The 23,631-nt window shown below is 44.3% G+C and overlaps 5 protein-coding genes across 5 annotated transcripts; 4 read left to right on the top strand and 1 right to left on the bottom strand.

Moving 5' to 3' along the window:
- Window positions 1–4,043: 4,043 nt before the first annotated feature.
- LOC308294041 (alkaline ceramidase 3-like) lies at window positions 4,044–4,829 on the top strand (the record flags this gene model as incomplete). Its single annotated transcript, XM_080736746.1, has 1 exon — window positions 4,044–4,829. The coding sequence occupies one exon, from the start codon at window positions 4,044–4,046 to the stop codon at window positions 4,827–4,829; it is 786 nt and encodes a 261-aa protein (XP_080592872.1).
- A 5,248-nt stretch (window positions 4,830–10,077) lies between these two features.
- LOC308294425 (CCR4-NOT transcription complex subunit 4-like) lies at window positions 10,078–12,117 on the top strand (the record flags this gene model as incomplete). The annotated part of the gene is made up of 2 exons (XM_080737158.1): window positions 10,078–11,311; window positions 11,483–12,117. The coding sequence occupies 2 exons, from the start codon at window positions 10,078–10,080 to the stop codon at window positions 12,115–12,117; spliced, it is 1,869 nt and encodes a 622-aa protein (XP_080593284.1).
- Window positions 12,118–14,732: 2,615 nt separating this feature from the next.
- Window positions 14,733–16,178, bottom strand: LOC308293868 (adenylosuccinate lyase-like; the record flags this gene model as incomplete). Its single annotated transcript, XM_080736512.1, has 1 exon — window positions 14,733–16,178. The coding sequence occupies one exon, from the start codon at window positions 16,176–16,178 to the stop codon at window positions 14,733–14,735; it is 1,446 nt and encodes a 481-aa protein (XP_080592638.1).
- Window positions 16,179–17,363: 1,185 nt separating this feature from the next.
- LOC308294426 (cytidine and dCMP deaminase domain-containing protein 1-like) lies at window positions 17,364–18,944 on the top strand (the record flags this gene model as incomplete). The annotated part of the gene is made up of 1 exon (XM_080737159.1): window positions 17,364–18,944. The coding sequence occupies one exon, from the start codon at window positions 17,364–17,366 to the stop codon at window positions 18,942–18,944; it is 1,581 nt and encodes a 526-aa protein (XP_080593285.1).
- Window positions 18,945–20,295: 1,351 nt separating this feature from the next.
- LOC308293926 (gamma-crystallin M2-like) lies at window positions 20,296–21,860 on the top strand (the record flags this gene model as incomplete). The annotated part of the gene is made up of 3 exons (XM_080736592.1): window positions 20,296–20,328; window positions 20,783–21,025; window positions 21,579–21,860. The coding sequence occupies 3 exons, from the start codon at window positions 20,296–20,298 to the stop codon at window positions 21,858–21,860; spliced, it is 558 nt and encodes a 185-aa protein (XP_080592718.1).
- Between the last annotated feature and the right edge of the window lie 1,771 nt (window positions 21,861–23,631).

Below are 23,631 nucleotides of genomic sequence, written 5' to 3' on the forward strand. Positions count from 1 at the left end.
TTGTGTCGCCATTTCAATCACTTTCAACCTTTTTGTCAAAATATGGGCCAAAACATAAGTAATCGGTGGAGGATTGGCATTGGATGTGAAAATCTGACATCACCCAGAACTTGTCGGTTTCCCCGAAAATAGCTGATCTATAAACTCACCAAAGCTCATTTTAGCTTTGTGTTTCTTTTTCTTTTTCCACAACCACCAACTTAAGATGTGTTAAATATGTCAGTTATTTCTTTGTATATTCCAAGTTATTTGTCTTATGACAATCAGAAATATTTTTCTTTGGTATGATCCAGTGTTCAATGTGAAAAACGAATTGAAATTGTTAAAGGACGGGCTGTCGGCTGTGGACACTGGACAGTTCAGAAACCTGCCTACCAGTGACATCATCGATGAGGAATCCAAGCTAACAGAAACTGCAGGCTTTCTATTCCTGGAAAGTTGGCAGGTTATAATGGAAGCCATTTTTCACGTTAAAGACATTTAAAAAAAATCTTGTTTGAGGGGAAAAAATTGCCCAAGGGCACGGTCACACTACACTTTTACCTACAGCATGAGGGTGGATTCTGCCAATGCATTTCAAAGAGAATGCAGCCAGCGTTCTTTTGCAGAAATCCACAAATGGCAGCAAACCGCTCCATTCAGAATCCGAGTAAAAGTGTGTGTGACCGTGCTGTGCCCCAACGATAAAGTCACTGGTAGGTGGGTTTCCACAAATTATTTTTTAACTATAATTATCCTCAGCATTAAGGGACAATTGGACTGGTTGAATGCCTTGGTGAAGCCTTTAATCACAATTAGTCAAGTGAAATGTCATGATTGTGACAGTCTTTAATTAAAAAACAAGAAGGAACTTGACTGTGTGGATTTCATGTCAATCAAGTGAATTGAAAGTGCATACTGTACATGTGCAAGAAGCAGTGGTGTGAAGTAACTGAGAACATTTCAAGTACTATACTTAAGTACAATTGAGGTATTTCTTTTACTTTACAGGAGTATTTCCAATTTTCTGTATTTTCTACCCGGCTACATCTCAGAGACAAATATTATACTTTTACTCCACTATTGTTTAAAAGCTTTAGTTACCAGTTACTTTGTAGATTTTGATTATTGCAAAACATATTACCATTTCAGCCCTATATACTGTACATTTCTGCCATTTGAAAATAGCTTATCTACAAGCTCCCAATGTGTAGCGATGCGAGGCATAGTGAGCTTGTAGATCGGCTTTCAAAAGGGTTTTATACATTAAAAAAATGTGTGAAATGGGGCATTCTGCATAATAACTTTTTACACTTTGATACCATTTTTGTACGGCATCAGCTAATGGGGATCCTTTTCAAATAAACAAATAAACACGCACACACTTGACTTACTGTAGATGTCTGTCATTGTCAACAACCTTCCATTATTCTGATTTTGTGGTGACATTAAATATTAGAGCCTATTAACCGTAACCCCAAGAGGATAAACCATATGATGAAAATCGTGTATTCCACGAGGATAACTGTGAGTGACTTACTGTACACAAGTTATTTTTGACTATTGAGTTGGGAACACAACACAGCAGCTCAAACTCAGACCAATACAATGGCAAATGTGGCACTGTATACTATTCAGCTGTTACAACACAACTCACAAGATATCGTATTTTGTTTTGCCACCTATAGTTTTACACTGCTTTACATGTGACACATCTGGTTCCCATTTTGAGGATTTCTCCAGTGGAACATTTTGAAAAGTGCACTCTGGTGGCAAGTTTAGAACAATCTGTATAGTCAAAGTCAATAAGTCATGCCTCCAAGAGGGAGTTAACTGTTGGTGGGGAAAACATTTTGAGTATAGGAGAACTTTATGCTCACCTGCCCAGATGTTAGGGTATTATATTGGTCCTTCCTCTCGCCATGTTTTTGCATTGCCTTTGTCTTTGTTTTCACCCTGTCAATAAGCACCATTATTTTATTCATTAGCCACTGCATTTATGAACTCTCATGACCGGTCCTTCACACCTCATTGTAAGATGTTTTTGTAATTAATTTATTGTCTCCGCCAGGCCGAAAGGCATGGCCGAGCCCGAGATTATGAAATCGCCCCTATTTTTTTAATATTACTCCTTCAGATTTTATCCACAAATCAATACACAGTATCTCTACAGGCATGTGATCAAGATTTATCTCTCAGATATTTCATATTAACATTGGCTTCCAAAGTTGGCAGGATTGGTCAGTTTTGAAAAAAAATGCCTCAAATCATGAACGCAGCTTGCACTTTCCGTAAAACTTTGCACCCACATTCCCACTAGGTCAAGAAACAAATGCCATCCTTTTCACATTGGCCTGTTGTAGCGCCACCAGCAGGTAGACTTTTGCAAAATACATTTTTGGAACAAAATCATGCATGCAGCGTCTCGATTGCTGTGAAAGGCCGAAGAAGACACCCTTTTCACATTGACCTATTATAGCACCACCAGGAGTTCACAATAACCTTCCTGACCTGTGCTCAGAAGAGCACTGCTTCTAGTTACATTTCAGTTGGTTTGGCATGCAACTCCCTTCTTTCTTGTGACCTGCAAACCAGTCGTGTATATGGTGCCTCACTAACCTGCTGTTTTTGATTGGTTTTCTTTAAACAGTCCACTTCAACAATCATGTGAAACTGTGATTTTATACAGGTGCTATTTGAGGTGATTTTATAAACTAGAGGTTTAGGCTGCTACAAAGCCCTCACACCTACAGTACGTCGAGTCATGGTGTCGGGGGCTTTGTCAGAGAACCTGTTGTAACCGTCTACCTGTGACGCTTTTATGCCCATATATGGAGAGCCCTGATGTCATATATGGATATTCAGTACATGTACATTGGAATGGCCAATATATGGGCAACTGGATATCCGCACTAGTCGACAGTGAGCATCGCACTCCCTCGAGTCATATATGGGCATGCCCCATTTTGTGCCCATATATGGAGCTGACTGATTTGTTTGCACCTGATGCCATGACGACACATTCAGCAAATACACTCCGTAATTGGGACTGGGAGTAGCTGCATTGTGTCAGTGGTGACATACTGTAAAGCCCTTTGCACACAGGACAGTTGCGTTTTTTTCGTTTGCGGCATGAATAAAACGCATTGGATTTGGTGTGCAAGGCTGTGCGGAATTGGCGCAGCGGATCCAAAAAGTTGTCATAAAAGGAGTGATTAGTTTTTTACCGCACGCGACAAGACGCACAAATCGAACTGGGTTCGATCGAGAAAAAACGCACGGCGGCAGCCACTCGTCGCACGGCTAATTCGGAGCCGGTGTGCATGAGGTCATAGAGAATCATTGTTTTCTTTTAAAAAAATTATATTGTCCGTTTTATCTGTGCGGTTAAACGCGCCTGTGTGCAAAGGGCTTAAGTGTGATGTCAGGCCTGTCTGCCCGCCGACCCGTCCCTCCCTTAAGCCAAATGTAATATACTCTATTTTTGAGCGGTGCTAACCACTCCTATACATCTGGCTTTCTCTGTTTGTATGTACATATATGTACCATACATGGCTCATTGGCTACAGCAAACGGAAACAAGTGGTGGCAACAAAACGTATGGTTCAGAGCATGGGGTGACAGATGGCAAAAAATGAATTTTCTGTATGTCTAGATGAATGTCCAAAAACAATTGTTTCTACTTTTGTGCAACAGCAAACAACTAGGTATGTAGAAGGAATTACAAAAGGAATGTCAACACCGTGTTTTAAGGGTGAAAAAATATAGTGCTGTACAAAACAAAAGGGAATCAAAAACGTGGGTTCACAAACCTCAATTCAAACCACAGGCACAATGTCACATTCAGGATATGCCTGTGCAAATCGCTGTTGTTAGGCAACGGTTTGTGTTGTGTGTGATGTTAGCTCGGTCAGCCTGTATATAGTGTTGTCAAGTGTTGTCCTGGTGGTGCTATTGCTGGCAAACGTTGATTGAGTGCCATCCACGGAGTTGCAGACATAGAGACAGACACAGACAGAGAGAGAGGAGACTTCTTTGCATAGCTGGACTGCTCTTCTGCCATCATGGCTCCATCTTTAGACAGGCAGGGATACTGGGGGCCACCGACTTCAACACTGGATTGGTGTGAAGAGAATTATGTTGTGTCTTTCTACATTGCAGAATTCTGGAACACCATCAGTAACCTGATCATGATCCTTCTTCCAATCTATGGTGCCATCCAGGCATACCGAGATGGCCTTGAGTTCCGCTACGTCAGCTCTTTTCTGGGACTGGCAGCTGTTGGCGTTGGTTCCTGGTGTTTTCACATGACTCTGCTCTATGAGATGCAGTTGCTGGACGAGTTGCCAATGATTTACTACATGTGTGTTATTGTCTACTGTCTATTTGAATCCTTCAGGCAGAAGAACACCGTCAGTTTATCCTCTATTGCATTATCGTTCATCTTCAGTGTTTGTGTCACTTTGGTCTATTTGCAATGGAAGGAGCCTCTCTTTCATCAGTTCATGATTGGCATTCTGATAACATGCCTAGTGGTGCGATCTATCTACATAGTAACATGGGTGTACCCATGGCTTAAGTCCATGTGTTATACCTCATTAGGTTGCTTCCTGTTTGGATACCTACTGTGGAATATTGACAGCATCTTCTGTGGCTCATTAAGAGCCAGCAGACATGCACTACCACCTATTGTTGGTTCAGTGACACAGTTCCATGCCTGGTGGCATGTCTTCACAACCCTTGGGGCTTACCTCCACATGCTTCTTAGCATCCAGATCAGGTCAACCTACCTTGGACACAGACCAAAGGTAAAGTTTATCTGTGGAGTGTGGCCTACGTTGCACATGTAATCCCAGAAAACAACCTGAAGGCATCAGGACCATTATTCAGAGATGATGACAGCAGTAGAAAGTCTGCTGAGAACTCAATCCCAACAACCCGACCAGAGGCCAAATATACCCGGACTAAGGCATCACACCATCCCCCATCGGCTGGACGTGCTCAACGTGGCCGGCGAGGACTGCGTCAAGGTGGCCACCGTCCTCAACAACGCCTTCTACCTTGAGCCTGCATACTGTACCTGAGAAAGGCTTCATAGAAATAACGTTGACTCCCACTTTCTCAAGCCATGCATATAGCATTAACACAAGAAAACGTTAAGTCAAACCAGGCTTGAATGATATCTGATGAACGTTCATAGAGAAGCCCAGAACAGTCACTCGTTGAAAAAACGATATAATGTAACAAAAAGAAGCCAAAACAACAGAGGTGGTCTTTTCAGAAGCAGAAAAGATCTGCTCATGAAGGTTGTTGGTACGAGTGACATTCATTTAAATCAGTTTGGACCATTCAGAGATGACTGCCATAGAGTATATCAGTGCTGGGAACTCAACACACAACCCAGAAGTGCCACATATAATACTATTAGATTATGCATAGAAACACACAGACCCCAAATGACCTTTTCTAACTTTAACTTCTATTTATCTTTTTTTTTTCAAGACCCGGGAAGACACATTTTACGGGAAGACACATTTTACAGAAGGTAATAAAAATAAACAACAAGTAGAGCGTGCAAGTACTGCGATTGGTGCTGGATATGTGGGTATGGTGACGCCTCGGTGACCACATCTAGATTGAGGGTTATTTATATTAGGTCGCACATGTTGTTGGTGATGTCACCAAGAATGCTGCTCCTCCGCCCAACTTAACTCGCCCCCACCCACCCCCAGCTACTTTCACCCACCTCCAGCCACTTTCACCCACCTCCACTCACATACACACACACATTCCTCCACCTCCACCCACTTTCATCCACCTCCACCCACTATCATCCAACTTTCAGCCTCCAGCCATTTATATCAGTTTGATGGTGACGTCACCAAGAATATTTATTTTTGGCTGACACACACAAAGTGAAACGTAGGAGCACCGCTCAAAAAAAGACAAAACAAATCACGTAATTTAAAATTACATGAAAACAATAGAAAAGTACATAAAAAGCAGTACCTAACTAGAAAGATGAAATTCTGGGAATGCAAGGTGGTTGCTGTGACGCGAGCCACAAGGAATCCGCTTGGAAATTAATTTAGTCTTACCATACTGTCGTCTAATGAAGGTGAAGGGAAGCTCATCACCCCTGTCATAGTGAGGTATTCTTGGGAGGAGGATTTTTTCACCGCTGTTTGTGCCTACTGCAATCTCACAGTAAATTACTTTGCCCATCATTTAAATGCATTATCGCCATTCTTGAGAGTGCGGTCGGGACCTGCTTGCAGGTTTCTAAGCAGCATGACTGGTGCGCCTACTTTCAACTTACCGTATCAGTGATACGGTAAGTCCTATGTGATACAGTATCACAGGACTTCCGGGCACATTTTTGGATTTTTTAAAAACTGTACATCCTGCAAGTACATAAACGGCAAGGGAAGCAGCTACTGTAAGAACAAAGACAAAACCGAGCAATGTGTGTGAAACGTGCAGAACCAGGAGTGTGCTGTGATACCCTATCCATGCTGACTCCAAACTCCATGGGTCTCTGCGCGAATTAGTGGCAGGGATGGGGATATGTTTTATCTCTGCTTCTAGTCATATTGAACAAATATAGCCTACATTCATTTACTGATGTATGTTTGATATTTGTCATAATTCTTTGTCAGAGTACACGTACCTCGCCTAGCGCAGCTAGACAATCCACCCTTGTTAAAACAAGGAGGGGATATATACTGCAGTTAGTTAGCTGCATTAGTATTTAATCTGGCCAAGCCAGGCTACGTTGTACCCACACCGTCTGTCTATGTTCCTTTTATGCCCAATGCCCATAGATCTCTGTATCTGTCTGTCTACCTGTGTTCCTTTTATGCCCATATATGGAGATCACTGATGGCATCAGTAGGACTATATACCCAATATGGGCATATTGGTTGGATCGGCAATCACTGACTGGACAGAGAGAGGGATGAACTGTGGAAGCTCTACTTCAGCTTAATTGTCCAAATATGGAGTTCCACATTGCACAGAATCAGCATGGCCTGAAGTTATCTCAACAGTACACAGTCACCAGTAGCAACATCAAGGGAAGGTTGTCAGATATTCACCGTCGCCTTGGGGTGGATTGGCAGCCGACAAAATTGTCTGCACCCAGAAGCACACAACCTGATACAGCCTCACTCCTTGCCACCCAGACCCCTGCTTCACTCCTACAACAGATTTCTTTTCAATGCGAGCAAGAAAGTGAGTCAAACCTGGCAACTGAACTCATTGCTGGGCCAGTGAAAAACAAGAAGAATTTGATCGAGGTGATCTCCAGCAAAGAAACAGCACACCCTCAATCAGAGTTAGAGTACCAGTCAAAAGACATCAATACCATCTTGTTTTTCTGGAGAGCGATGAAAAATACAGGACATACCTGTGTAAGGTCAACATTAGGTCTGACGTCAGACCAAAGCTTGGTCAGCCTATATGAAGTGTATAAGGTGCATGCTAAAAATCCCTTTTACATGTGTATTTTGTCATTGCATAGCGAGCATTCAGGTCTTTGTAACCTAGCTGTCCTATATACTCTTGAACATTCATTATTGAAGTTTGTCTTTGCCTTGGTAGACAGCTTTTATAGCTGCATGAGTTAGAATGTTGTCCATGGGGTGTTCAGAAGAGATGTTACAACAGTTTTGGTCCATGTTGGATGATCTTTCTGAAAATGACCAGAACGCTTACCAGCGATTCATTGAACACCACATGAAGAAAGGAGCAACTTCCCCACCTGAACCTTATTCATGCCTTCACACTGAAATAATAACGGAACCAAAGGAAATGCTTTACATCAATGTGTGTACATGGAGACGTGTACCTGCACCTCAGGAGGATCTCACTAAACCAATGCCTTTGGTTGGAGGAAAACTGCAAAGAATCGTAGAAGGAGACAAAGACTATACTGTGTTGGACGTGGCATTTAACCCCACGGTGCTGGGGTTGTTGAAGGCAAACAGAGCAATGGAGAAATTATACCTGCTGATTCTGAGCTTTGCACAGAATCAGCATGGCCTGAAGTTATCTCAACAGTACACAGTCACCAGTAGCAACATCAAGGGAAGGTTGTCAGATATTCACCGTCGCCTTGGGGTGGATTGGCAGCCGACAAAATTGTCTGCACCCAGAAGCACACAACCTGATACAGCCTCACTCCTTGCCACCCAGACCCCTGCTTCACTCCTACAACAGATTTCTTTTCAATGCGAGCAAGAAAGTGAGTCAAACCTGGCAACTGAACTCATTGCTGGGCCAGTGAAAAACAAGAAGAATTTGATCGAGGTGATCTCCAGCAAAGAAACAGCACACCCTCAATCAGAGTTAGAGTACCAGCTCAGAGTGAACACTGACTCTGAAGGCAGTCGTCGCTGGGTGGAGCTGATGGTTGACATGCCAAATGTTTTCTCCACGTCAGAATGCCAGCTCAGCGTCTCCAAGGATGACGTACTCTTAGAAGTGAATGATATGCAGTGCCTCCTTGTGGAGCTCCCAGAAATAGTAAATGAAGACACGGCCTCTGGCACCTTCAACAAAAAAAAGCGCAGGCTAACTTTGACAGTGGATATTCTGTGAAAACTTCAAATGATCTGTGGAAAATAACACTCCCATTTTGAAATGTTTTCCTCAGTGGAGCACTAAGGCGGTTATTAATCCTGCTGGGTGGGATAAAACTATGAGTAAAACCAGTTACTGCCCTTTGTTGCTCATGCAGGGTCCTCCAAAGGCCTATACTTGGTTAGTCCACTCCTCTTCCCGCTCTGCACCAAATCTCTGCCCAAAATAGCTTGTTTTGTGTACATATTGGTTTAGCCTATTATAACATCCCCAGAATAGGGTCATGTTAAACAGTAATGACCTTCCACTGATTCTACCGACCGTCTTCCCATGGGTGCACGTAATGTGATCCATATATGGGCATGCATATACTGTAGTACTTGGAGGCCAGTATTGATGATTTTACTATTTTTATTGGTCAATGTCTGTAGGGAACCCTGTCCGTTGAGAACGCATTATGGCCGGGTATAGTGCGGGTACTCTCACAACGGGTACAATAGGTATTAACCCTTTGTATCCATCGGTCCTTTTATGCTCATATATGGAGATCTCTGTATGTCTGTCTGTCTGTGTCCCTTAATGCCTTTAAATGGAGATCCCCTTGGAGATACCATCGACCCAACCATATATGAGGATTTGCGGATTTATCAATATTTTTGGGAGAATTGACTGGAATTCCATGCTCATTCATTTCAATGAAGGTGCAGTGCATATCCTTCCGGGTATTCATTATTAAGTCATTATCTATCCTATAGCCTGTATCTCTGCGCATTTATATAAAGGATTATAGAAGGTTGCTTATATATATAACTTATAATATTATATAATGGGATATACATATGCATTATGTATATATGTATACATATGGGCTTCATAGAAAGTGTTTTCCAAAAAGGTTTCAGTTGTTGATTTTTGTTACAAAATAAAATAAAATACGTTTATGCTTAAACCTTCTAGGCTTAAACTGCTCAAATATGGAGATGACTGACGTCACAGTACTACTGATGTCATAGTACTGACATCATAGTTGACTGCCATCATAGTATGATAGTAAACTATGATGTCAGTACGATGACATCACGTCAGTCGTCTCCATATTTGAGCAGTTTAAGCCGATTTGAGCCTTAACATCTTTTATTTTATTTTGTTCGTTTCCACTAACAAAAATCAACAACTCAAACAAAATCTTCTTCTTTCGTGTATCATCGTCCTTGATATTAAGTATAATAACACATTTCAAAAAGTTGCCCATGACTTTCGATGGATCATAACAACGCTATGCAAGGTTTCTGTCTAATCCAACCTAACCCAACTCACATAGAGGAGAATTCTGAACTCACCAAATCGTTATTTGCGTGATGTCAGACCAGAGCTTGGTATAAGGCTATATAAGGCATTGTAGGGTTAAGCATACCATTAGACCTTGATTTTGTTAGCCAGTGAATCAACTTAGATTCAGACATAAAACATAGAAGGCCGTCCTCATCTGCTCTGTTAAAAGCCGACAACCTGATTATGACCCAAAGCCAAAGCCCTAAGGTCAAGGAGGATCCCATGGAGTGCCCACTCTGTATGGAACCCTTGGAAATTGATGATGTTAACTTCTTCCCCTGTACCTGTGGCTACCAGATCTGCCGCTTCTGCTGGCACCAAATCCGTACCGACGAGAACGGTGTCTGCCCCACCTGCAGAAAGCCATACACCGAGGACCCTGCAGTGTACAAGCCACTGTCAAAGGAGGAGCTGCAGAGGATAAAGAACGAGAAGAAACAGAAGCAGAATGAGAAGAAGCAGAAGATCACAGAGACCCGCAAACATCTGAGCAACGTGCGCGTCATCCAGAAAAACCTGGTGTTTGTATTGGGGCTATCGCAGAGGATGGCCGACACCAAGTTACTAAAGCGAAATTATTTCGGGAAGTATGGGAAAATCACCACTTTGAAAGTGATGACCAACAATACGTCATATGCCGGCTCACAGGGGGCTATTGCCAGTGCATATGTAACATACAGTCGGTCTGAAGACGCCCTTAGAGCTATACAGTGTGTCAACAATGATAAAGTAGATGGCAGAATACTTAAGGCTTCTTTAGGAACAACAAAATACTGCAGTTATTTTCTAAAGAGTATGCCATGTCCCAAACCAGATTGCACATATCTACACGAGCTTGGAGATGAAGATGCTACCTTTACAAAAGAGGAGATACAGGCAGGTAAGCATGAAGAATACAAGCAGAAGCTATTACAAGATCTCCTCAAAGTTAACCCCACGTTCCTACAGACCACCCCAGCCACAGGATGGGACAAACCAAAGGGCAAATCCAACTCTTTACAAAGTCCCAAAAGCACTAACAAAGTGGCGTGGTTAACGCCCACAGGCACGATATCCAATGATGGGCTGTCTTTAGAGCACAGAAAGAGTCCGCCATTAGATGGCAGCTCAGACTCTGAACATGTAAACCCAGAGAGGCCAGACTCTGATCTGGGCCTCACGTCGCCGATCTCCTCTTTCTCATCAAAAAACTGTGAGCCCACCAGCCCAAATGGCAAACTGACAGACATCATTGGTTTAGGCAATGGTGAAATCTCACAACTGCTCCTGGGCTGTGACTCTCCATCTCCCCCTCCAGACCTCACCAAATCCAGCTTGCCGGTGCCGATCAGTGTAGCAGGCCTTACAGCTCAATCCCCTTTTATGGGGCCAGTTGCAGAGTCCCAATCCCTGTTTTCAGACAGCTTCAGGCACCCCAGTGTCCTGGCAGGCTGCCACTGGTCCCCACAGAACCACTCAGACTGGCCTACAACTCCTGAACCCCAGAGGCCCTTCAACACAAGCTCCGTCCCAGTATCACCCTCTACATGTCTTGCTGCACACTCCCACTTTGATGGGCTCGGTGTCGAGTCCAAATTCCTGTTCTCAGGCTTCAGGAACCCCATTCCCAGTGGCCTGACTGGCTTCTCCAGCTACCCACAGAACAATTGGCCCCCAACTCCAGAACCACAGAGGCCCTTCACATCAGACTGCATCCCAGTATCATCCTCTACAGACTGGGAGGCAGCATTCGGCTTTGGTTCATCCAAGCATCAGCAACAGGAGGAGGAGCTGGCCAAACTAAGCCAACTAACCCAGAAGTTCTCTGTGCAAGACAGCTTCCCCTCTATGTCGCCAGGACCCTTACCCCCCAGCCATCTCCACAGCCACCCTCTGCCTCCAAACTACCTCCCTCCACTCCTCCCTAACCGCAGCTCCTATGGCTTCCCAGGGTACCCTTCATCCTACCCTTCCTTTGCCAACTCCTCCGCAACACATCAGCCCTGGATGGGTGTGGCCGGTCCAGCCTCAGCACACAGTAGCCTTGCACAATCGAACCACACAGCTGACCCCACAGTAACAGGCCCTTCACACAGCAGCTTCTTTGACTTTAGTATGCTTCCAGGGCATCACAGTACTGGGTTAGTCAGCCAGGTTGTGAAACCTCCTCCAGGCTTCCCCTTCAGACCCCCATGCCAGAGCCAGACTGACCTGCTACAGAGTGCTGCTATGGACCGCAACTAGGGACACTGAAACCCTCACACTCATACATTATGCAGACACGCACACAACCCAACATTTACCTACACACTGAAGAGAAACATTCAATCAAATTAGCAGAGATTATTGACTTTTTTATTTCTTCCTCCTTCTGAACTCCTCTCTTTTTTTACTTTTTTTGACTGAAGCTCACTATCCCAGCTGTTCCATTTTCAGCATTACTTATATTACATGACAGGAACTAGGCGTATTTCATCAGCCCAAACTGGACCCTTTTCCTTATGTTTGCTTTCAGCTTTCAGGGACTTCCAGGGTTTTCACATCACCATTTTACTGTTTCAGATCTTTACAGAATTGGATAACTTAAGTCCAGACCTAATATAATCTAATCAACTATTTCAGTATTGGCTCTTTGCATAATAACCGTATGGCGCTTTGCATAATAACTGTAGTTTGCAGAAGGTTCTTTTTCTGTTCATTTTCCCATAGCTTTGTTTGGTTCGCTCGGCAGCAGATCTGAACCGGAAACACATGAGGTTGTCAGTTATGCACAGAGCCTATTGAAAACAGCTTTGTAGAATTGGGTAGAATGCAGAGCGATTCTGGGTTGTTTTGACACTGTATAGTGTCAAGAATTCAGTTATCAAAACAAGATTCTGACCATTTTTGTACATCATAGACACCATAGAGATGTCTGCCATGTACCGGTATAAAGAATGACTGCAATAATTGTATCCATGAGGATTTTCAGATCTTGTGGGATACAATTCTCATTGCCCTGGATCTACCATGATATGAAAATGTTTGTACATTTTGTTCAATGTTTATGATAAAGATCTACCAGGACATGCAAATGTTTGTCCATCTCATTCGTGAACATTGGAGCTTTATTTTGTGAGAATTAAGCCTCTATCATAGCCCAAGGTGAAGAGCTATCACCTCACCACAGTGTAGTTTTCTAAACTAAAGCTGATCATATCGTCTCTGTCAGGTGGAAACCTCATTATGTCCATTAAACACATTTTTAAGTGATAGCTAGAAAACTACACTGTGGTGAGGTGATAGCTCTTCACCTTGGACTATGATAGAGGCTTCAGGCCCAGGCACCAAACAATCTCACAAAAAGCTAAAGTTAGAAACTACAACCTTTCTCCTCCTGGAAAGTTAGCATAATGAAATGGCCTTTGTTTTTGCATTATTGCATTCATTAAAAAAAATAAGTTTAAAATCGTATTTGTAACTAGAAATAATGTTCCTACGAAAGTGTGGGCTCGCATGGAACATCATGTATGGGCACAAAGATCTACCCAACAGGCACTCCAACATATATGGGCATGAAAATCAAAGAGCACATTACTTCTGAGACTCCTACATTTTATACTCTTTATATACTTTAGTATCTAAAGATTTGGGAGAACATACATCAAGGACGATGATACACGAAAGAAGAAGACTTGTTGGAGGTGATGTCAACAAAAATGCTGCTCCCTCATTGGCTAAAAGGCCTTGCCTTTGTACTGTCGGTTAGTCTTTTGAGGAGAATAACCTTAGTATCTAAAGATTTGGGAGAACATACTGTACTACAAAAGATCTCATGTGGGTGTTGTTGTTATTTATATCAGGTCGCACTTTTTGATGGTGATGTCACCAAGAACGTTGCTCTTACAAAGGCAGGGCCTTTGTACCATCGTTCAGTTTTTTTAGGAGAATAACCTTGGTCTACTCTATATCCAACTCTTTCCACCAGAATTTACTGTAGAATGATGTGTGGGACACAACCGGATAACAGCAGACATACAAGCTCACGTCGCGTCGCAGATGCAACTGCTGTGAGCTTGTAGATCACACTCGGCTGCAACTCCGGAAATGCTGCACACCTTCTGCGCAATGCACGATGGGACGTTGGAAACTTGTGGATTAAGTTTTGGTATAACATACTGGTCTCGCCTTTCAGCAAGTCCACGTGTTGTTGTTATTTATATCATGTTGAACTTATTGGTGGTGATATCACCAAGATCGCTGCTCCTCATTGGCTTTCAGCGAGCCCACAATGATCAAACCTGCTTACTGAAGATGTCACTGTGGTAGGCAGGTTTCTGAACAGTCCTCTTTTGAGACAGATTAGCGAGTAGACAGAAACGGTGCCATTAGTGAGAACCAACTATTTGAAGACCAGACCAGTGCCTGTTGGGCATCAGCCTACTCTGGAACAATGCAACTTGGGAATGCTTCCCAAACCGGTATGCAATACCAGGTGGGGTATGTCTGTCTGTGTTCCTTTGCCCATATGTACATACTATATGGAGATCCGTGTCCGATCTGTCTGCCTGTGTCCCTTTTTTCATGTCAGAACAACTGTTCTTTATTGAGGTGCAGTGCACGCACATCCGTGGTCCAGGTGCAAGACAAGAAAACGTATCATAAAAGAGAATTATCTGCACACTGGTGATGCTGAAAAGGCTCTGCTGTATTTGTATTGCATCGTCAACGTTTCGATTTGAATTGATCGAAACATTGAAGACTCATTTAAAATACAGCAGAGCCTTTTCAGCATCACTAGTGTGCAGACTCTGTTCTCTTTTATCAGTGGAGGATTCACCATGGCCACACACCAGGATCTCTTACAGTAGGCGTGTGTTTTAGAGCTCCAGCTCAATCTTGACATCCATCTTAGCCTTGTAGGGCCCCAGCAGGGGACGCACTTCCTCAGACAGGAATCTGGACACCTGCTGGGGGGCACGGCCCACAAATGTTTTGGGTTCCAGAAGAGCATCCAGCTGTCCCAGGATGGGGTTGAAGTAGGGGTCCGCTTGGACCCTGGCCAGCAGGTCATTATCCCCTCCTTCCTGTTTAACAACCGCTGCTGCCTGCTGAGACAGCACCCTGATCTTCTCGTGACAATCCTGTCGGTTTCCCCCAGCCTTCACCATGGCCATGATGATGTTCTCAGTGGCCAAGAAGGGCAGCTCATGGCGGATGTGTCTCTGGATGACCTTGGGATAGACCACCAGGCCCTCTGTGATGTTCTGCAGAGTGCTGAGGATGATGTCAGCTGTCAGGAAAGACTCGGGCAGGGAAATCCTCCTGTTGGCACTGTCATCCAGCGTTCTCTCCAGCCACTGGACTGAGGCCGTCTGCAATGGGTCAGCCAACAGCGTCACCAGGTGGCGGGCCAAACTACAGCAGCGCTCTGCACGCATAGGGTTCCTCTTGTAGGGCATGGCACTGGATCCAATCTGCTCCTTCTCAAAGGGCTCCTCCATCTCTTTCATGTTGGCCAGCAAGCGGATGTCAGTACAGATCTTATGGACAGTAGCTCCTAAGCTGGCCAGAGTGGACAGAGAATCAATGTCCACCTTGCGACTGTACGTCTGTCCTGTCACCAGGTACGATTTTTTGAAGCCAGCCATCTTTGTCACCATTCTGTCAAGTTCTTCTACCTTGTCATGGTCCTCCTGGAAGAGGTGCAAGAAGCTGGCCTGTGTGCCAGTGGTCCCCTTGACCCCCCGAAAACGCAGATCATCACGGGCTCTTTGAAGGTTCCTTATGTCCATGGCCAGGTCCTGTAGCCAAAGGCAGGCTCGCTTCCCCACCGTGGTCAGCTGAGCTGGCTGGTAGTGCGTGAATCCAAGGGTCGGGAGAGCTGCATATTTCTCTGCAAAGTTTGCCAGTCTGTCAATAACTCTAGCAAGCTTAGGTAACAGAATGTCAAATCCGTCACGCAGCATAATCAGATCAGTGTTGTCTCCAACGTAGCAGGAGGTGGCTCCCAGATGGATGATGGGAGCTGCAGTGGGGCAGCAGTGAGCGAAGGTGTGCACGTGGGCCATGACGTCATGCCTCAGCTTCCGTTCCTCCTCGGCTGCCATGGCAAAGTCAATGTCTTCTGCGTGGCTCTCCATCTCCGCAATCTGAGCATCGCTGATGGGCAGACCCAGAGCCTTCTCCGCTCTGGCCAGATAGATCCACAGCTTTCTCCATGTTGTGAATTTCTTCCTGTCACTAAAGTTGTAGGCCATTTCCTTACTGGCATATCTGGACACCAGCGGGGAGCGATACTTCATAAAATCTTCGGGTCCCTCCATAGTGTGGTGGTCAGGAGAACAGAAAGTTTACACTGCTTTGACTTCTACAGGTCGATCACAACCACTAGCCTGTCTAGTATATCTGCCTGTATCCCTTTCATGCCCATATATAGAGATTCCTCATGTCATCAGTAGCCTATATATATATATACAGTATACAGTATATATATATCCATATATGGGCATGGCCACACTTCCTCGAAATATGGGGTCGTATTATAATCGAGGACTAGACATTTTCCATTGTCATTACACATCCGTGCGACTATTACGGTAAATGCATTGAACCGGCGGGCGTGCGTTGTTCTCGCGAACGCCCGTCATTCAATGACGAGCGCACGTGTGATCTTTAGCGTGGTGAAGTTTAATCCAAAACTTCACCATTGACTTCATTAAAGTCAATGGAGAAAATGAATTTACATTTTTTGAGGAAGCAGAACACATTTTATAGAGTAACTTTTAGCCAATGAGGAAGCAGCATAAAGGTGACAGAGAATGCTGCTTCCTCATTCGCTAAAAGTTACAGTTGGAACTTGGAAAAGTAGGAACAGAACAATAGTGTCTTGCCTTATAGGCAACAACACTAATAAAATATAGGTAACAGCATCAGTAACAGCATTATGTGTTACTGCAGGTAATGTTGGGGAGAAGATTCCTCCAGACTTTCTAGAATGAAACGTTTGGCCTTTATGCTTGCCAACAAGGGTTTCTCCACGACTAAGAACTAAGTCATGTTTTGCTAGGGGGTCAAATACATATATGACATAACTAAATGCATTGCAGTTTGCATTAATACATTTTTATATTCTGTTTCTCACTGTTAAATACCATAAATTATAGACCAATCATTTCTGTCAGTGGGCAAACTTACAAAATCGATCAGATTGAATAATTATTTCCGTCACTGCAATGCATGCATGCATACATACTGTACGTACATACCGGTACATACATACACACACACACACAATACATGCATACATATGAGAGTATTAAAAGCCAATGCCAAATTCAGGGCATGCCTGAAAAAATATGCAACATTAGGCAATGGTTTGTGTTGTGTGTGATGTCATATCAGAGCTGGGTCTACCTAAAGGTTGCTGTTGGGTTAGAAATGACTTTAGAGAGAGGTAGAAAGAGATCGGACAAGAGAGATAGGGGTAACGTGCACGACCTGAGGACTGAATGGCCACAGAAAGAAGCAATCATGTAAACCAGGATTCACTCCAGGATGGTCAGGATACGTGTCAGTGCAGACGAGATCCCAAAGCACAAGATGCTAGCACACAAACGGACACCAGATTACAGGGTTACATCCCCAGGTTGTCCAAGGTTAACATGTTCACCTTGTTGAGCCTGTGGATGGAGTCGTTTCCCAAAGATGAGTCGGTGGACAGAGGCGACAACGAGGCTGTCCATCGGACAGGTGTGGTGGTGGTGAAGGACAGTAAAGTGGTGGGGCTCCACTGCTCAGGTCCAGAGCTCCATGCGGGTCAGGTTCTCATCGTCAGCCACGGGGACAGACTGTCTGAATGTCAGCTTTACTTCTCCAGGAGACCCTGTGCCACCTGCCTCAAACTGATTATTAATGCAGGAGTCAGCCAGATCACTTTTTGGCCCGGAGACCCCGAGGTCAGCCTCCTGAGCTCCATCTCTACAGACCGTAATGCCGGTGACTGCATTACGCAGGAGGCCGCACTGGACGCTGTGGCAACGGAGAGGCTGAAGTCTATCAGCCGCCCCAACATTTGCTTTCTGCTGGAGCCGCTGGCCCCCGGCCTGACGCAGTTCATCGATGAGACCTCCAGGGGGAGTGACTTCATGGAGCGGGTGAGTCGGGACGAGCCGGGAGTGGAGGCAGGGGAACTCTTCTTCAGGCAGCGGAGGAAACATTTGGAGGGCTTCTCCAGAGACTTCCTGGTCGGTACGGAGCAGCAGCACCGCAACGTTCTGACCCACATGGGACTGGAGAACTTCTGCTTGGAGCCCTGGTTCACCAGCCTGAGGCAGAACATGAGGGAGCTACTGGGAGTGCTGGCGTCGGTGGCCGCCGGTGTCCCGCTGCTTCACCATGGCTTTTACAGCGAGCAGTCCTCCACCGTGGAGCCACCCCAGTCCTCACCGGCTGCATCATGCACGTCCCCTCACCCAGGAGTCTCCCAAGAAGTGGCCCGCCACTGCATCATTCAAGCCAGACTGCTATCCTACCAGACAGAGGACCCCAAGGCGGGCGTTGGTGCGGTCATCTGGGCCAGGACACAGTCGGCTGGCTGTGGCGGTACGGGGAAGCTGTACCTGCTGGGCTGCGGGTACAACGCTTACCCAGTGGGCTCGCCGTACGCCGAGTACCGTCAGCTGGACATCAAGCAGCAGCAGGATCGACAGAAACACAAGTACAGATACAGTATCCATGCAGAACAAAACGCTCTCACCTTTAGGACTGGGGAGATCAAAGCATGGGAGCCCACCATGATGTTTGTTACCAAGTGTCCGTGTGATGAGTGTGTTCCTCTGATCAGGGGGGCGGGCATCACTCACATCTACACCACCGACCAGGACAGTGGCAAGGACAAGGGAGACATCTCCTACCTGAGGTTCAGCGGCCTCAGGGGAGTAAGAAAGTTCATATGGCAGAAGAGTTCATCTTCATCCTACCTCGCAAACAATGGACTTGTTTGGAAAGACGGCATGCTGGCTGAAGAGAACGTGTGCAACAAGAAACGCTGCCATGACGGAACCCAAGACACGCCCCCCATCTGCAACTAAACAAGAAAACAATCGTCTTACAAAGTCAGTAAAATCAAAATCTACGTATGTCCTCCTCCTTCCCTCATGCAGGCTGAAATGACTTCGGTGTACAAATAGGTTAAAAGTAAGTGTAACTAGAAATACTGTTCCTATGAAACAGTGTGGGCTCGCATGGAACGCCATGTATGGGCACAAAGATCTACCCTTTGTCTGCTTCTCATTGGCTAATGGCCCTGCCTTTGTACTGTCGGTCGTTTTTTGAGGAGAATAACCTTGGTCTATAGAGTTTTGGTATAACATACTGGTCTCTTGTTGTTATTTATATCAGGTCGCACTTGTTGTTGATGATGTCACCTAGAACGCTGCTCCTCATTGGCTAAGGGCCCTGCCTTTGTATTGTCTGTCTTTTTTTTAGGAGAATAAACTTGACCTATAAAGATTTGGTATAACACACTGGTCTCGCCTTTCAGCTAGCCCACAATTAACTTGTGGTTGAGCTCAAAGCCGGAGAAATGGAAGCTATATTGTGTTATTACTGAGGCCATACTAGTCCCAGTGGTGTACCTATGAAGGAGCTAGGATGTAAACATTAGTTTGAACCTCTCTTTCAGTAAAACCCATGGAAACTCCTGGATAGTTTGTTTTGGAGAGAACAGGTCGGGATGCAACAGGCTTTCATTCAAAGCTACAAGAAACAATACCTCTGGGAAGGACAGCTGTGAAAAATATAAATGAGTAATGAATGAATGAATGGATTTCATTCATTACAGAGACCAGACTTGAATAAACAAAGTGCATGTTAGGGGGTGGGGGACATGAGCTCCTACTGCAGATTTGCATGTATTTTTGTATTTTTTTCATTCAGAATGAATAACGTTTTATTTTATTTTCAGTTCAGTAGACAATTATTTTTTTTACCCTGCCTGGCTTTCCTCCCCCTGAACACATCAAGTTAGATTAGAAATACTGTTCTTATGAAACAGTGTGGGCTCGCATGGAACACCATTATATGAGAATGTTCATAATGTTAGTCACAAGTGGGCCACTATAGCCCTCATATCTGCCATAGTATAGAGAGCATTTGGTATTGATTGATTTTCTTTGTTAACCCTTTCAAAGAGGCTTTGTGTGGTGATGCTGTTCCGAGAGTAACACCCATTCTAAGGTCTTTTGAGGCACACCAGTCCCTGTACATGTGGACAAACCGTCACTGCTCTATGGGCTTCTATGTATTGTTGCTGGCTCAGGGGATTTGACACAATGGAGCTTCTGCCTGGTAGGTTAGTATAAAAACGAAGGCATGAGGCAGGTGGGAGCAGTTCACCATCAGCAGCAGTCACCTACTGTACAGCAGCTAACAACAGCCAAAATGTCCGCCACCGACATGAACATGATGAGCAGAGTAAGTCTGACTGCATACAATATTTGAGCAGTGCTAACCGCTCCTACATCTGGCTTTGTCTGTATGTATGTGTATGTATGTACATTATGTATGTATGCATGTCCCACACGCGGGACACTTAATGAAATCAACTCATAAATACCACCCTCACTTCACACTGTGGGTGTGATTTTATAAATTAGTTTATATGGACTATTTAGCATGTCATTGTAGGAGAAAATCGTCACGCAACATTTGAAAGAATTAAATAAGAGAAAATAGGAACTACAAGGTCACAATGGGTTGCAATGTGACACGTGAGCTTGCAGATCTGCTATTTTTCCAAATATAAAATAGGGAATAGGTTAATATTCTGCGGTTTCACAAACACAATATTGCTGGGCCTCCAAAACAGCGTTTGACAAATGAAGGCAAAGCTCTGTTGCCTCAAAATATTTTCCTCTTTTGCTTTCAGATCGTCTTCTACGAGGAGAAGAACTTCCAGGGTCGTTCCTATGAGTGCATGAGCGACTGCGCTGACATGTCCTCCTACCTGAGCAGGTGCCACTCCTGCAGGGTGGAGAGGGGCTGCTTCATGGTGTACGACCGCACCAACTACATGGGCAACCAGTACTTCATGAGGAGGGGAGAGTACGCCGACTACATGAGCATGATGGGCATGAGCGATCACATCAGGTCCTGCCGCATGATCCCCATGGTAAGATCGGCACAGGAAGCTCTTCTTTAAGTAATTCTGTCCATTTATTATATTCAAATGCAGCAGCGATAATACATTAAACATCCTACTTTCTGGCACGTGCACACATAGACATCAAAGGGGGGCTTGAGCTCCTGCCCTTTTATCCGTCTGTAAAAAGTCCCCTCTCCACACCATGTGTGCAGTTTTTACTATGGTGAAAGAAATGAAAATGCCCTCCTTTCCATGCCATAGCTGAAGGCAGCATTCAAGAGAATATTGCCTTGTCCAAACTCTCCTGAGCTTGAATGCAGCATCTTATGTTGAAAGAATTGCCCTCTCTGTGTAGAAATCTGTTACGGCACATCTCCAGTATTGACTTGATTATGCCATAGTTCAGTGTGGTATCAAGCACTGAAAATAGCCAACCTCCAAGCTCACCTGTCACAGCGCAACGCGTTGTGAGCTTGGAGGTCTGCTATTTTCGATATTTTCACCAAAAAGCCCTTTTAGAAATTTCAGCCCCTGCCTCTCTAACATTCTCTGCACGTCCCTGCCAACTTTGAAATCACAGTACAGGGGCAACTACAGGATGAGGATCTACGAGAGGGAGAACTTCGGAGGCCAGATGTACGAGATGATGGATGACTGTGAGAACATCATGGACCGTTACCGCATGAACAACTGCATGTCCTGCAACGTGATGGACGGCCACTGGCTGATGTATGAGCAGCCCAACTACAGGGGCAGGATGATGTACATGAGGCCCGGAGAGTACAGGAACTTCATGAACATGGGCATGAGCAGTGGCATGAGGTTCATGAGCATGAGGCGCATCATGGATTCCTGCTATTAAATGATTCCCTGATGGATGTACTTGTCTAGGAAAGTCAATAAAGTATATTTATATAAGTAAATTGCAAGGTTTTTTATGTATGCACAGAAACATGCACAGGTCATTTACATTCACCTCCAACATCAATGAGGTACAGAAACACCTCCTTATAGTCAGAAGAACTAATGGTCTTGTTCAGGTAATACCATTCAAAATTGCCAGTGATTTTCAAAAGTGGATGAACTTTAATCTGACGATAAGATATATACTGTATAAAGATCTCAGTGGACTGCTCAATTCTGAAAGCTGTCTGACAGCAGCAGCATTTGAAATCCTGTGAAGAATGGGATGCCATTCCAAATGGGCCAGTATAAGATGGGTGGCAGTTATGTTTTGGGCGCATCCAGTTCAAATCAGCAATGTTTTGTGGTTTATGCGTTTATCGTTCAAATTGTTTTGTATATCATTTTTGAGACCATATGGTTTAACATGTTGCTATATATTCATAATCTTACCTATAAACACTTAAGGCAGACCTTACTCTCCATGGTGAATGCATTGAGGCCTTTAGTGATATGGACTCACAGGACTTTAATCTGACTGACACAGTAATGTAATCCCAACAGTGTGAATAGCCTCAGAGTGAAGCTGTAGTCCTGGGTTTCCAGGCATTGAGGCATACCTAGCTGCTCTGGTCCATAGCGTTGATAAGGAGAACTCTTTCTTAACGCTATAAGGCAGGGGTGTCCAAACTTTTTTCAAAATATATTAAAACACCCAAGGGCCGACATAATGTACTTTCGGTCAGACCATTACAAAGTCACATACAAACAGTACGGTATGCATCGCATTTAAACGATTTCATTTAACTATCATCATCGATATTTAATATCAATTATCTTTTGTCAGGTGTCCGCTCTGAATAAAACACAAATAACTCTTGACCTTATTTCACATTACCAAATGTAACCAGGTAAGGTAAAAAATAAATGAAATAGACTTTCTTTGAACCCTTCAGAATGAGACAACAGGAAACAATCCTGGCAAATTATACTCTCACGGCTATACTCTCACCGTCAAACATGAAAATATTTGTTTGACGGTGCTGGTGGGCCTTTATCTTACAATTTAGGAATGAAGTCGCGGGCCACACTTTGGACACCCCTGCTAAGGCATTCTTTGAGACACTTACGTATACGGGCCACCATTTTCTATTTGGTGAAAACAACACAGATTTCACCATTGGATTGGATCGAACATACATGTTGTTACATTGAATGTTTCGTTTTTTCCGTCATCGCGCAACATATGGTGAAAGTATTGTAGTGCAGGCAATTGCAACAACCGCCCATCTTGTGCGAAATGACGCGGACCGCCAAATATTCAAACTTTCTGCGATTCTGCCAATAATCATATCATTTGAGACACACATACACGTTTTTGAAACCATGGTCTCAATGAATCACGTGACGTTAATCCCCTTCCCCTACTCGCTCATGCTAGGACATGACGTATGTGTATCCAGAAGAATACCCATGTACAGTACAGTACTGTTCCGGTTAAGTTTCCCATAGCTTTGTTTGATTGGCTCGACAGCAGATTTTAACTGGAAACACCTAAGAAGTTGTATTAAACATGACACCTTCCGGAAACACATACTGTAGGCTATGTGTTTCCTTTTTGCCAATCAAACAAAGCTACTGCATGGGAAACTGAACCGGAACAGGGAATTCGTACGTCACCTTTCTGGAAACCTGGTACTCAGTTAGCCTATTAGTCTAGGAAATTAAGT

Source organism: Nannobrachium achirus, assembly GCF_963921795.1.
Source record: "Nannobrachium achirus genome assembly, chromosome: 11".
NCBI classification, from domain to species: domain Eukaryota; kingdom Metazoa; phylum Chordata; class Actinopteri; order Myctophiformes; family Myctophidae; genus Nannobrachium; species Nannobrachium achirus.